Below are 16,033 nucleotides of genomic sequence, written 5' to 3' on the forward strand. Positions count from 1 at the left end.
TCCACGGACGGCGCATGCACCGTACATTTAAAACGTCAATTACGTGGGGTCATGCTTTATTACCATAAAACACGCCCACCTCTTCCCAATTTGAATTAGGCGCGCTTACGCCGGCGCATTTACGCTACGCCGCCGTAACTTAGGACGCAAGCGCTTTGTGAATACAGCACTTGCCTCTCTAACTTGCGGCGGCGTAGCGTAAATACGATACGCTACGCCGGCTCAAACATACGCCGCCCTACGTGAATCTAGGCCAATGAGATTATAGGACGAATGATCGTCTGTTTTGTTTTGCATTCTAGTCTCATATCTAAATGAGGTTACTGAAGTTACGAAAATTCTCGTACGACAGAAAAAAAATTTGGAAGTGATGTGCCGTATTGTATTTTCTGACTAAGGCTGCATTCACACTTCGGCGTACAAAATCGCTGCGTTTTGTCCCGCGAATTGCGGCGACAAATAGCGGCGTTTTGTACCGCGATTTGCGGCGACAAACCACTGCGATTGTGAATGCAGCCTTCACCCCCTCTATGGAGATGGTTCACATCTCCTATGCCGAACGCCGAAAGCCGCCTGAAAAAAAGGTCCGGGACTTTTTTTCAGGCGGCAGGCGTACGGCGTTCGGCATTCGGCGTGGAGATGTGAACCATCTCCATAAAGGTGCATGTGTTTTCGTCCCTCTGGCGTCTCGGTGCTGCTCCGGCGTCACACTACAGGCGACAAAACGCCTAGGTGTGAATGGGGGCAAAATCTGTACTGATTACATGAAAATCGTTTGATCTGTTATTGTACGAGAAAAATGTTTGCGCTTGTCCCATCGGATAATTTTGCACAACTTGTCCTGATTATCTCTCAAAAGCTATGTACTAACGATTATCGTACGATCAATTAAAAAGCAGTATTTTTCGTATGATTTTATGATCGGCTTTATTAGAAAAGTTCTAGAAGAACACAGTGATGAGATGAGTAAATGAAATGGTGTCACGCAAACCTGGCCAACCTATAGCGGTCATGCCTGGGCATCTTTCTGCACTCACTACCACTTTGGTCCCCCTAGGGATCCTCAAACTACAGACCTCCAGCTGTTGTAGAACTACGCATCCCATGAGGCATTGTAACACACTGACATTCACAGACATGACTAGGCATGATGGGAATTGTAGTTCCTGAACAACTGGAGGGCCGTAGTTTGAATACCCATGAGACCAATTCAGCAGCAGCAAAACCTAATTATGCCCACATCAATCATGGCCGCCCTGTACCGCTGCCCTTACTGTAGCCCTTATTCACGTACTACAGGGGATCTCCAAATGGGAGGAGCAACAACAATGGGCTAGGACTTTCTGTCACAGCTCGCTGTTTATTGGCTGTTAGGCTACAGTGCCGGTTGCCAAAGCAGATTGAGCGAATCATTCTGAGAGGTGGGCGTGTTGCTAACCGGAAGAGGGTGTAGCTTGGGAGGCCGGTGCTTCGGTTGCTGTCGCAGATCAGGGCCGGAGCTGGTTTCCTCTTCTCTTCTCGTAAACAGCGCTGCGGTGTGCCAAGAGTGCCCGGGGAGCGATGCGGCCGGGCGGGGAGCTGTGAGAGCGGAGTTCCTGAGAGAGAAGCCGGCCATTGGCGACATGGAGAACGAGTTCAAGAGCATAGACGAGGAGAACCGCTGGAGTCCGCTTTATGGAGTGAGTATGGGCTGTGTGTATACATTACTGGCAGTGTGTGTGTCCTCACCTCTCCCTATACAAGGCAGGGCAGTCCTGTCACAATTCATTATTCATGTTTAATCATGTCCAATATCAAGGCTGAGAGATCATTGTGACAACTTGTTATGGGCACTAGCTCAACTATCCCAGGAAAGTGCGTTTCCTTGTCGGGGCCCATTAGAGATGTAGAGGAAGCCTATTAATTACTGCTGATTGTTTTCTGAGTAAGACAAGACATACCATTGCATAAATCCTCATGTTGGGAGGAGTAGTCATACAATACACAGGATTTCATCACAATCTACATCTGTATGTCCTCACTGAAAACAGAATGTACCCCAGAGTGATATAGATGTAACCTGAAATCACTAGGGATTCCGCTGTGATCTGAGTCTAAACCTGATCATTGAAATCGGAAGGGACCCCACAGTAATTTAAATCTAAACCCCGATCGCTGAAATCGGAAGGGACCCCACAGTAATTTAAATCTAAACCCCGATCGCTGAAATCAGAAGGGACCCCACAGTAATCTAGATCTAAACCCCGATCGCTGAAATCACAAGGGACCCCACAGTAATCTAGATCTAAACCCCGATCGCTGAAATCACAAGGGACCCCACAGTAATCTAGATCTAAACCCCGATCGCTGAAATCACAAGGGACCCCACAGTAATCTAGATCTAAACCCCGATCGCTGAAATCACAAGGGACCCCACAGTAATCTAGATCTAAACCCCGATCGCTGAAATCACAAGGGACCCCACAGTAATCTAGATCTAAACCCCGATCGCTGAAATCACAAGGGACCCCACAGTAATCTAGATCTAAACCCTGATCGCTGAAATCGGAGGTGACCTGGCATAATCTAGACCCCCATCACTAGGGACCCTGGCATAATCTAGACCCCCATCACTAGGGACCCTGGCATAATCTAGACCCCCCCATCACTAGGGACCCTGGCATAATCTAGACCCCCCATCACTAGGGACCCTGGCATAATCTAGACCCCCCATCACTAGGGACCCTGGCATAATCTAGACCCCCATCACTAGGGACCCTGGCATAATCTAGACCCCCATCACTAGGGACCCTGGCATAATCTAGACCCCCATCACTAGGGACCCTGGCATAATGTAGACCTAAACCCTGATCACTAGGGACCCTGGCATAAAGTAGACCTAAACCCTGATCACTAGGGACCCTGGCATAAAGTAGACCTAAACCCTGATCACTAGGGACCCTGGCATAATGTAGACCTAAACCCTGATCACTTGGGACCCTGGCATAATGTAGACCTAAACCCTGATCACTTGGGACCCTGGCATAATCTAGATCTAGCCCTGAATCGCTGAAATCCGAGCGGACTGCAGCATAATATAGGGCTGAACCACATCACTGAAATCATAAAGGACCCCAGTGTAATCTAGAGCTAAACACAATTACACTGCAGTGAAATATATATATATAGATTTTTTTTATTTTTTTTGTAAGTTCTAACAAGCAGCGCCTTCAGTATCCTCCTGTATTGTATTTTATTGGACTGTAACTGTACTGTCTCCTTTTACATTGTAAAGTGCTGCATAAACTGTTGGTGCCATAAAAATCCTGAATAATAATAATCTAGATCTGAACACAATCTCCTATATTGGGGTTCATTCACATATGTTGGGCTATCGGCAGATTCCTGCTGTTGGAATCACAAGTGTGTGAGAAAAGCTGCAGCCAATCGGCCTGCACAATGACAGGAGCCACAGCTCTCTGCTGCTCTTGGAATGTAAGTGCACATTGAGCATTTTTACCTGCGTTTAGGAAGGTGATTGGCCCTTAAGGCAGACAAATTGTGTCCAGCAGGGACTGATCCTCTGTTCCTGACTGCAGGTAACTGGATGTGCAGCCATGTTTCCTGTCAGCCTGTCATTGGACGGTACAGACTTTCTGGCTGTAGCTGTTTTCGCGCACCTGTGATCTTGCCACAGGAATCCTCTGACGGCCCTAATCGCTTAATGTAATTAGAAATGCTGTCTTTAATCCTTATTAAATCTGCAGATTAGTAAAAGAATATCCATGAAGACATGGAGCTTCTTGTTCAGGCACTTGGTGTTTATGGGGTGACGACTGTGTCCCATTTGTGCTCTTGCCTCGTCATTCTGTCACATGCACTCCTGGTTGAGACTACAAGCGGTTGTGCAGAGACGCATTGCACAGGCATGGTTCACCATTTTCACTAGAAGGAGCCATTCCAGACTCCAGAGCAATAATGTGCCGGGAGAAAGGACGTTGCTGGAGGATCTCGGCAGCTGTAATATAGCATAGGCTGGAACAGGTATTTCGGGGAAAAAGAGGGAACATGGCAATGGTTATGGGCTGTGTTTTAGCAAATTAGACATCCTACCGTTAAGATTTGGATGCAAAACAAAGCTCCCTGGGGTGAGCACACTTTCAGGTACAGATACCAGTGCGACGATGTAAATCGCACCAATAAACACAGCACTGTTTGTCACTACAAGTCTATTTAGAGCTCTTTCACAAAAGTGGACTCCGCCTGGGGATCCACCTGTTAAGTGAGCAATATTTTTATTAAATTTTTTCCCCCCACTGATCCCCCCCCTCTGAGCAGTTGGATGACAAGTCTGTGTCCGCTCCTCCTGTGCAGAGCAGACACTGACACAGCCTGCTTTTCTCTATGGGTGGTCAGTTGGGAACGGCAGACTGTCTGTTTACATCTGACGGTCATTCGATCTACCAGACAGACGGGGAATCGATCCCATCCATCTGTTTTTAGCGGATAGGATCACACTTGGACGGGTGTAAATGGACACATGTCTGTACTCTGTTTACATCCGCTGCTCCATAGAGGGCAATGAATGGTCCGATGGGGTCCATCTGTCGTAGGCGGACCCAATCGGTTTGCCTGTGTGAAAAGAGCCGTACAGGTGCTTTTACATTTTTTCCGGGAGATAAACCGGGCAAAAACTCCAAAGCAATATCTTAGTCATGTCCCTACACAAATGTTTTGTCCTAACTAGCAGGCTGAGCAAGCCTAATGCTTGTCGTCCTCCACATACAATTGTACAGCTTCCACCAACCTTGCATGACTTGTCTGTCCCCCCCCCCAGGCTCTAGAGCACTGAGTTCCAGGTGGTCCTAAATTCCCAAATGTGTTGGGTGCAAAATCCGAACTGGATAAAGAATCAGATCTCTAAGGCCTGGTTTACGCCTAATGTATTTTTTTTTGTTTTCAGTTTTGCGGAAACACACTACAGTCCATTTTAACATGGTTTCCTATGGGTCGTGTTCGCATCTATGCATTTTATGGAAAGGGCCAGAGACTTGTTTTTGGTTCTCTAGACTTCAATGGATCAAAAACATGTATTGAAAACGCAAAATGCACCTGGAATATGCAAACTGCTTAGGTGTGAATCAGGCCTTAAAGCGGAGCTCCGCCGTCAAAAAAAAAAAATTATTAAAAGCCAGCAGCTACAAATACTGCAGCTGCTGACTTTTTTTTAAAAAAAGGACACTTACCTGTCCTGGAGTCCAGCGACGTCAGCAGCAGAAGACGAGCAATCGCTTGTCTCTCGCTGCCCCCACCGCCATTCTTTGTGAGGAATCAGGCAGTGAAGCGTTGCGGCTTCACTGCCTGATTCTCTACTGCGCATGCGCGAGTTGCGCTGCACCCTTTTCACTGGTCCCCGCTGTGTTCTGGGAGCCCTGTGTTTCCCAGAACACAACGGAAGGGGAATGGGAAGTGACACACTACCCGCAGATCCCCCCCAGTGTGTTCCCAGAAGTGGGTGCAAATACCTGTATTATACAGGTATCTACACCCCCCCCTCCCCCCTGAAAGGTGCCAAATGTGACACCGGAGGGGGGAGGGTTCTGATGAGCAGAAGTTCCACTTTAGGGTGGAGCTCCGCTTTAAAGTTTATGAGAGGGGCCTGGGAAATGTGTGAACCCTGACAGGACTTTTGCAGGACTTTAGTACACACTACTGGATCATGAGGACCATGCCACTGGACACCAACTAGGTGTCCACATCACATAGACAGTGACACCTGAAGAAGCACCTTGCCAGATATAAAAGATAGGGAGAAGATAAAATGGTCACTAAAGTATCTGATGACCATGGCATTGGGTAACTAAAAACATATATATATTTTTTTAATGCCATTAATTAGTTAGAGGGGGTGGGAGGGAGTCCTTGCGTTTTCCTGAGTTGGATTTAATTTGCCAGCTATATAGTTAACATTTCTATATCTATAAAGGATGCCTCATGTTAGAGAAATATGTTGCCTGCAATTGATGTCTTTCTTGTGTACTTATGTGGCTTTAATACTTTGTTACTGATCTGGAACAAGTGTTTGGCAAACAAAGTCAGACGTGATTTACAGCCGGTTCTGGATTGGTGACTTGGAAAGCTTTGAAGCCTCTTACTAAAAAAAACTACTTTTTTTTTTTTTTTTTTTTTTAAGTAATTCCCAGAGCAAGTACTGTACTTGTCTGCTGATTGTTCTTTGCTTTCAGAGGGGCGAGTTTTTTCCATGCCATAAGGAGTAAATGGATTCATGTGCTTTATAGTAATATCATGAAAGCTGTGAAGCAGAATATTTGCCATCCAATGTTGCATTGCAGTTGTCTATTAAAAGCAGTCTTTGTTCATCCAGATCATTGCCGTATTGACAAATCGAATGGGGCTGTATGAGAAGGCATTGTCATCTTTGAGGCAGATCAGTGCCATTTTTACAAAGGGTTTGAGATGGCCATGCCGCCATAGTTCCTTGTTACAGATAGATATGACTTGTGACAGTTTAAACCCAAAGGCACTTCTGTTTTGCATGCAGAAACGTGGTGACTTTTTATTGGTACGTTCTTTAGTTAGGACATTTTTTAAATTGGTAAGTAACACAATAAAAGTGGAAAATACTGAACAAATAAAAAATGGCCGTTTATTGCCTTTGTGTGTGACGGTAATTTACATACAACCAAAAAAAAAATATATATATAATTTTTTTTTTTTTTTTTCTTATCAGCATATCACCCCTGTATAACATCACTAAGGGCTCATTCACACCAATGTGCTGTGATATGGTCTGCTTTAACACGCCACCCTGAGATTGATTTACTAGAACCGGAAAGTGCAAAATCTAGGGTAGCTGTGCATAGTGGCCAATTGGCTTCTAACCTCAGCTTGTTCAATTAAAGGGGTTGTAAAGGTAAGTTTTTTTTATTTTCTTTTTTTTTTTTTTTTTTCACCTTAATACGTTAAGGTGAAAAAACATCTGACAATCCAGCGATTTACATTGACATCTTTTCAGAAACCTTCACAGATGTCTCTGTAATCACGGCCGAAATCAGGACTGACGAGCGGGAGTGAAATTGTGCGAGTTCAGCTGAATGCGCACGGCTTCATTCCCGCAACCCACTGTGAACCTGGGCTGAAAGCTGATTAGTTTTTATGCAGTGGTGCACCAGATTTTGCACTCCACTTTTAGTAGATCAACCCCCACAGTTAGGCTAGTTGGTGCGATGTGGTGTAGGATTAAACACTGAGTTCCCAGCACAGCTAGAGAACTGGCCATGCTTTACTCTCATGCCTAGTGTGGTCAGTTTTTAATAGGAGAGCAGAGGGACTGGCAGAAACACTAGGGATGTCATACAAAGAGTACAGGATACTGGTCCATACATGGTACCGGAGTCGCATATCAGGGATATGGAATGTAGAGTTTACATACTAAGCGGATGTCCGCTGAAAAAAAATATTAAAAGCCAGCAGCTACAAATCCTGCAGCTGCTGACTTTTAATATTAGGACACTTACCTGTCCTGGAGTCCAGCGCCGTCCGCAGCAAGCGATCGCTCGTCACTCTGCTGCCCCCCCCCCGTCCTCGGTGAGGGAACCAGGAAGTGAAGCGCTCCGGCTTCACTGCCCGCTTCCCTACGGCGCTTGTGCGAGTCGCGCTATGCCTGCCGGTTGGCTCCCGCTGTGTGCTGGGAGCCGAGTGTTCCCAGAACACAGCAGGGGGGGGGGGCGGGGAGGTGACGTCATGCCCGCAGTCTGCCCGAGACTGTGTGGCCGGAAGTGGGTGCAAATACCTGTCTTTGGACAGGTATCTGCACCCCCCCCTGAAAGGTGTCAAATGTGACACCGGAGGGGGGAGGGTTCCGATCAGCGGGAGTTCCACTTTAGGGTGGAGCTATATATTTGTAACTGTAATCAACTCAGAAGCTTAAAGCGGATGTGCCACGGGAAAAATATATTAAAAGCCAGCAGCTACAAATACCGCAGCTGCTGACTTTTAATATAAGGACACTTACCTGTCCTGGAGTCCAGCGCCGTCCGCAGCAGAGGACGAGCGATCGCTCGTCACTCTGCTGCCCCCTGCCATCCTCGGTGAGGGAACCAGGAAGTGAAGTGCTCAGGCTTCACTACCCGGTTCCCTACGGCGCTTGTGCGAGTCGCGCTATGCCTGCCGGTTGGCTCCCGCTGTGTGCTGGGAGCCGAGTGTTCCCAGAACACAACGGGGGGCGGGAGGTGACGTCATGCCCGCAGTCTGCCCGAGACTGTGTGGCCGGAAGTGGGTGCAAATACCTGTCTTTAGACAGGTATCTGCACCCCCCCTGAAAGGTGTCAAATGTGACACCGGAGGGGGGAGGGTTCCGATCAGCGAGAGTTCCACTTTAGGGTGGAGCTATATGTTTGTAACTGTAATCAACTCAGAAGCTTAAAGTATTGGTTAAAAAGTAATGTAAGATTTCTGAATATCACCAGTGTATTATGTTTGATGCTATTTACCGACACAGATGATCTGTAAGGGTGTCTACCATTTAAGAGGCTAAAAAAAATCCCTCTTATAATTACTTGATACTCCATGCCAGGAAACCTATAATTTCTTCTGATCCTTTGCAGGCTCTTCAGCGTCCTGCTCATAAACAATAACATAGCCTGTGTGAATTAAATTAGTCATCAAGGGTACGTGATGGCTTGCTTTGGTAGTTCCTTTGTAATAATAATGCCTTAATGAGAAATAGTTGGCAGGAACAAAAGCTTTCCCAGGCTTTGTCACATCATCATTATATTGCTAATCTAGTTGTATTTGGCAAAGATGCTATACATCATAAACCGTGGTACCTGTGAACTTGTACTGACAGCTAAAGGTTTTTAGTGTACAAGATTGTGTATGTATGTGTGTGTGTGTGTGTGTGTGTGTGTGTGTGTGTGTGTGTGTATATGTATATATATATATATATATATATATATATATATATATATATATATATATATATATATATATATATATATATATATATTGTAATGTTTGGGGGACCAGCTTGATCGCAGGACACAGGCTTTTTAAATCAAAACTGTGGTTTATTAAACTTAAATGGCTTAGCAGCAGCAAAAACAAAAGAAATAACAGTCTCACCGACTTGTACAGCTCAGAACTGCTATCACAGTTAAACAGTCCTTGCAGGTAAGTCCTTCAGTAGCAGGTTTTTAGGCAGGACACTGCCAAGTCCTTTCACAGCTTTCCTTGTCCACCATTCACCATGCATAGACTCTCCTACACTCCTTCACTATCACCTGCACTTCCTGTCTGCTTTAAACTACTTCCTTAGACAGGTGCATTAACCCTTTCCATTCCCTTAAAGGCTCCACAGTCCAAACAGAGGAGAAATATAACGTCCTTCCAGGACCCAGCCACGGCGTCCTGTAATATATATATATATATATATATATATATATATATATATATATATATATATATATATATATATACACACACAATCTGAATACCCGGCGTTGCCCGGTCTTCCTATCTTAACCTTTTGGGGAGGAAAATCATAGTAATATAAATATACCCATCTTTTATATAAGGGTGTAGGTAAGGGTTAATTTAACTGTCATATATTTTTATTTGGCATATAAGTAATATGTGTACCATTTATTATTGAAATATCTCCAGGCGTACAGAAGTTATGTGGGAACATACATTTCCCATTGATTTGCATGGGACTTTAAACAAAAACCCCGACCCTCACAAATGGGGGTAGTTAACGGATAACTTAACTATCCTATAGTTTAAGTGGACATATAAGTAACATGTGACCAAGTGTTATCGAAATATCTACAGCCGTTTGGAAGTTATGAAGTAACATGTATTTCCCATAGAGTTGAATGGGACTTTAAAGAAAAACCCCGACCATGGCAAATGGGGGTGGGTAAGGGTTAAACCACCCATCCTATGTTTGTTGCTGACATATAAGTAACATGTGTGCCAAGTTTCATGTTAATATCTTTAGCCGTTTGGATGTGATACTTGAACATACATACACACGTTGAGTTTTATATATGTATGTATGCAAACAAACTACAATGCAGAGAGGTCAAGGACCTGCTTGTATTTTTTTTTTTTTTTTTTTTTTTAGGAGTATCTGGTTCACATAACTTAACGGAATAGCGATTGTTCTGTCAAAATGTGACTAGCCATGATTAGTGCAGGTAATTGCTTGCTGTGTGAACAGTCCTAGATGGCTGTGGCTGCCGACAGCCCGTCTTTGAACTGTGCGCTGCTATCCGAAAAAAGCTGTCGATTGCAGGAATCTGTAATTTTTTTTTCTGATGGGGTTCGGTGTGGCTAAACACCCCTGTGAGTACATCCTAACCTAGTGCGATCGGTAAAGAAAGTTGTTATGGCGCTTTTATCGAATAGTGATCAATCAATTGAAAAAAACAAAATGGTGACTTTGATCAATTATTGGGTAACAATCAACTCTTGTGCTATAAAATTGCTACTTTATGTATTTTTCAAACACATTATAGGTAAATAAAGTCCCAGCAGTCCACACACAGTGCTCTAGTGCATCTTCATATTTCAATATGTACTCCACCATTTAACGAGTGCTCCATCACCAGGTGAAATACTCACTCACCTCAGGGCAAGACCCTCAAAATGGACAACGCGGCATAATGATAATCAATCCAGAACACCAGATAGTGGCTCCTCTGCTCACTTCCTCATCTGATGATGGAACTTCCCCAGCTGGGATGACTCCACAGAACTCTCAGAATAAAGGAAACAATCTCCAACAAATGGTGCAGTATCTTGGTTAAAAAGCATAAGGGCCCTTTCACACCAGCGTCCGTATTTTATCCATCCGTTTTCGGAGAAAGCAGATGAGAAAGGTAAGGATCCTCACGGGATCCAAACATGTGAAAGGGCCCTAAGAAAATACAAGCCAAGCTTAAGGAAATGCACTCGCATTTATTAAGTTAAAAACAAGCATTAGACCCACTCAAACCAGAGGCACAGACAAACACACATGGATGTCTTTAGATTAACAAAAAGGTAGGACTTATCAACAAAGTTGGTTATATTCCTTGCAATGTACATAGATCACCCAGAGGGGAATTTAATTTTTTTTTTCAAGTGGAGTTACACTTTAAGGAAATGCTCTCACATTTATTCAATTAATAACAAGTAATATGATATAACAGAAGTCACATGGTCTCACAGCATCCAGATCAAGTAATGATGCACACCGCCTGGCTCCCCCTTTACACTGCTCTCCCATGTGGCTTCTTCAGCTTAATCACCTTCTAAAGAAGCAACATGGGAGAGTGGTGTAACGTGTAAAGGGGGAGCCAGGCAGCATGCATTATTACTTGATCTGGATGCTGTAAGACCCTGTGACTCTATTATATCAGATTTCTTGTTTTTATGAATAAATGTGAGTGTGTTTCCTTAACTGCTTGCAGACTGCCTCACGCACTTTTACATCGGCAGACTGGCACGGGTAGGCAAAGCAACGTGTGTGTGTGTGTGTGTACGTTGCTTTGAATTTGCCTCCTAGTGGGCGTGCCCGTGGGACCCACGGACTCGATGTCTGCCGGTGTCCCGTGATTGGGTCGCAGAACGGGAGGGTTCTTTTTGTAAACAAGGCATCTCCCTGTTCTGCCTAGGGACACAACACTGGTCGTCTGCTCCCTCTCATCGGGAGCAGTGATCAGTGACTTGTCACAGTACCCCACGCCCCCACGTAGTTAGAATCGCTCCCTATGACACATTTAACCCCTTCCCTGCCAGTCACATTCATACAGTAATCGGTGCATTTTTAGAGCACTGATCGCTGTACAAATGTGGTCCCAAAATAGTGTCAAGTGTCCTCCATAATGTCGCAGTCGCTATTAAAAATCCCAGATCGCCGCCATAACTAGTAAAAAAAAAAGACAAAAAAAACCCCCAAATTGATAAAAATGCCATAAAACTACCCCCTATTTTGTAGACTCTTTAACTTTTGCGCAAACCAATCAATATAAGCTTATTGAGAGAAAAACAAAAAAAAAATATATATATTTTGCCAAAGCAAACATTCACATACCCAAAAGACTATTTTTTTTTTAATTCACGCAGGCTATGTTGTTTATGAACAGGATACTGAAATAGACCATTATAATTATTATTTTTTCATATATTCTCTTTTTTTTTCTGCATGGGAGAGGAACGCTTTCCAAACTAAGACAAATTGCAGCTTAAAGCAAAGGAGAAGTCCATTCAAAACATTTTTTTTTCCTATTAATAGTCCGTGAAATATCGTTATCTTTGATATTATTTATTTTCTGGTTAGCTGATTGTTTATCTTTTTTGAGACTTTCTACACTAATCGGCTTCTTTCTGTTGTTCACCAACAACGCCATCTCCCTGTATCTGAATTTGCCGCTCCATGCCCCTCCACAGCTTAGCGCTCCAGTGAGAGAGGAGGAGCAGAGCAGGTGATTGACAGGCGGCAGCTCTCTGCTCAGAGCAGAGAGAACCGAGCCATCGGCAGGGACAGGTGTAATCATCTTCCCTTTTATTTATTTTTTTCCCCCTCCCTTCTCTCTAACCTAAAAATTTTTATGACTGGACTTCTCCCTTGCTTTAACTAGTTACCGACCGCCCACCGTCATTCTACGTCGGCACTTTAAAGATGAATATCTCGGTAACGGCAGCAGCTGCTGCCACAACCGAGATATTCATCTCTTCAGTGGGCGGCCGTGTAAACGATAGTGGCGGTCTCCGCGGCGGATTCGCCGCGAGATCGCCGTTATCGGTGGCGGGAGAGGGGCCCCGCCGCTCTCCCGCGCCCTCCACCGCTTACCGTAGCGGCGGAGGAGATCGGATGTGTTCGGCAGCTGAGTGGGGTTACGAGTGAAGGAAAAATCTCCTTCACCCGTCCCCATAGCTCTGCTGGGCGGAAGTGACGTCAAAAAGTCAGTCCCGCCCAGCCTCTTAAAGCAACATTTTTTTTTTTTTTTTTTTTTGCATTTAAGCCTAAATATGAGATCTGAGGTCTTTTTGACCCCAGATCTTATATTTAAGAGGACCTGTCATGCTTTTTTCTATTACAAGGGATTTTTACATTCCTTGTAATAGGAATAAAAGTGATCAAATTTTTTTTTTATTTTTTTTATTTCAGTGTTAAAAATTGTAAAAGAAATAAAAATCCGAAAACCCCCAAAATTTTTTTTTTTAAAGCCCCCCCGTCCCGACAAGCTCGCACGCAGAAGCGAACGCATACGCGAGTAGCGCCCGCACATGAAAACTGTGTTCAAACCACACAAGTGAGGTATCGCCGCAATCGTTAGAGCGAGAACAATAATTCTAGCCCTAGGCCTACTCTGTAACTCAAAAAATGCAACCTGTAGAAGTTTTTAAACGTCGCCTATCGAGATTTTTAAGGGTAAAAGTTTGACGCCATGCCACGAGCGGGCGCAATTTGTAAGCGTGACATGTTGGGTATCATTTTACTCGGCGTAACATTATCTTTCACAATATGTAAAAAAATTGGGCCAAATTTATTGTCTTATTTTTTAATTTAAAAAAGTGATTTTTTTTCCAAAAAAAAGTGCGCTTGTAAGACCGCTGCGCAAATACGTTGTGACAAAAAGTATTGCAATGACTGCCATTTTATTCTCTAGGGTGTTAGAAAAAACAAAATATATAATGTTTGGGGGTTTTAAGTTTTTTTTTTTTTATAGCAAAAAAAAATGTTTTAGTCTCGTAAACACAGACTCTGAAAAACAGGCCCGGGGCTAAAGTGGTTAAGCTGCAATTTGTCTTAGTTTGGAAAGCGCTCCTCTCCCATCCAGTTACTTGCCAAGCAAACAAAAAAGATAATATATGAAAAAATAATTATAATGGTCTATTTCAGTATCTTGTTCATAAACAACATAGCCTGCGTGAATTTAAAAAAAAAAATAGTCTTTTGGGTATGTGAATGTTTGCTTTGGCAATTCCCTTGATGGTAATGCGTTCATGAGAATTTTCTTGCAATTAAAGAAGTTTTCCCAAGGGGATTTTTTTTTTTTTTTTTTTTTTTTTTTTTTTTATCATCATCATCTGTAATTCTTTCATTCAGGTGTTATTCTGCCTGCAGCATCTTTTCATTATTTAAATTTGGTGCAGATGTACAGAAGAAAAAAAAAAAATACAAATGTATTTCTCAATGGTGTGTAAGCACGGTAACCTCACTGCATTTGTAGTCGTTTATACTTCCTTCAGCCCCATGACTTGAAGTTTTTATACCTAAATCTAGGTCTGGGATGGAGAAATAGTCTGCAGGAACCTGAGCTCTGATAATGGTTGCATTGCTTTGTAGGTTTCAATGCAAAAAAGAAAAACTGCACATTATTTTTATTAATATGGGAATATTTAGTGAGAATGAAGCAGTTTTTACCCTGATGCGTTCCCTGCTTTAGGGTAAAAATGTTCAGGTAGCAATATCGCCGCCTCACTGCCCTTATACTTTCCTGAGCCATCACTCAATCAAGTGATGTCCTTGCCTGTAGTGTTCTTTCTTCTCTCCCTCTTCACACAGGGACTGGCAGGCATCAGCAGGAGCCATTGGCTTCCACTGCTGTCTGTCAGTCCCTGTGTGAAGAGGGAGTGAGTGAGTGAAAAACATATAGAGCGCAACACTTGCGAACTGAATCGCCTCTGGGCGCTGTTTCCATTCCTTCTGTAAGGAAACCCTTTACCTCAGAAGAGATGAGTTTTAATCATTCTCCTGAAGGCCAAGTGGTCCGACTCCAGTCGGATGGTGGTTGATAGTGCATTCCACAGTCGAGGTCCCTGGACAGTAAATCTCCGATCTCCTTTGGATTTGTATCTTGCCTTGGGTATTTCCAGTAGGTTTTGATTTGTTCATCGCAGAATGCGATTTGGGTTATAGGTTTTTATTTTTTCGCATAGATATTGGGGAGTATTTCCTTGAATACACCTGTGTTTTAGGCAGAGTGCCTTAAAGGTGATTCTGTCTTTCACTGGTAACCAGTGAAGAGATCTAAGCGAAAAGGAGATCGACTCCCATGGTTTTTTTCCAGTCACTAATCGAGCGGCTGTATTTTGAACGACTTGCAGACGAGAGATTTGGTATTTGGGAAGTCCTAAATAAAGGGCATTAGCATAGTCCAGTCTGGAATTGATGATTGTTCCCACCACGACTGCAACGTCCTTTCTTAGGGATAAAGGGGTTAAGTCGGCGTAGTAGGCGCAGCAGATGATGGGATCCGCTGACTACTGACCCTATTTGTGCATCCATTGTCATGTAGGAGTCGAAGATGACTCCGAGACTTTTGACTTTGGTGCTAGGGGAGATATTTTTACCCAGAATGGGCGGTGGGGTCCAAGTTGGGGTGGAGTGACTTTTCCGGTTTGCGTAAAACAGGAGAAGCTCTGTTTTTGAACCATTAAAGCGGAGTTCCGACCACAATTTCACTTTTTAAATATAAATACCCCTGTAATGCACAAGCTTAATGTATTCTAGTAAAGTTAGTCTGTAAACTAAGGTCCGTTTTGTTAGGTTGTTACAGCATTTAGACACTTTATAAAATAGAAATTGACTGGGGCCATCTTAAGTGTGGGCATCATGAAGCCAGACTGTATGACTTCCTGGATTTCAGCCTTGCAGATCTAGCACATGCTCAGTGCTGCACAAGCAGTGTCAGATCAGGTTTCAGCACCTGTGCTGTCCAAGTCACATGATTCTTTGAGACTGGGGAGTGCATAGACTCCTGGAAAGTTACACCCACTACATTCCCAGGAGTCTGTGCGGTGTAGGTTAGGAAGCATTAAGCACCTAGGTGCAGGAAGTGGGAAGATTAACTATTGTGCCTAGCAACAACACTTTGAAGGCATCTAAAAAATATTTATGGGTGGAACTCCACTTTAAGTTTAAGATAACTGGATGTTATCCAGTTATCTATTAGAGTGAGGGATCTCTCTAATCCGGGCGTCACTAAATGGCGGACCGCGGTCCGGTTCCGGCCCCAGTGACCATTCTATCCGGACCGCA

At 43.8% G+C, this 16,033-nt stretch overlaps 1 protein-coding gene across 4 annotated transcripts in view; it reads left to right on the plus strand.

Annotated features, from left to right (window-relative positions):
• The first annotated feature begins 1,405 nt into the window (after nt 1-1,405).
• PTPN2 (protein tyrosine phosphatase non-receptor type 2) overlaps nt 1,406-16,033 on the plus strand; it is a 93,919-nt gene continuing 79,291 nt past the window's right edge. Inside the window, exon 1 of one of the 4 annotated variants that reach the window (XM_040353928.1) lies at nt 1,406-1,679. In XM_040353928.1, coding sequence (XP_040209862.1) covers nt 1,623-1,679 — 57 coding nt within the window. In that variant the 5' untranslated portion in view covers nt 1,406-1,622. The remainder of the gene's footprint in view (nt 1,680-16,033) is intronic. The other 3 variants (XM_040353926.1, XR_005749485.1, XM_040353927.1) reach the window with 3 other exon arrangements.

The sequence above is a fragment of the Rana temporaria genome, chromosome 5 (genome assembly GCF_905171775.1).
Source record: "Rana temporaria chromosome 5, aRanTem1.1, whole genome shotgun sequence".
Taxonomy (NCBI): Eukaryota; Metazoa; Chordata; class Amphibia; order Anura; family Ranidae; genus Rana; species Rana temporaria.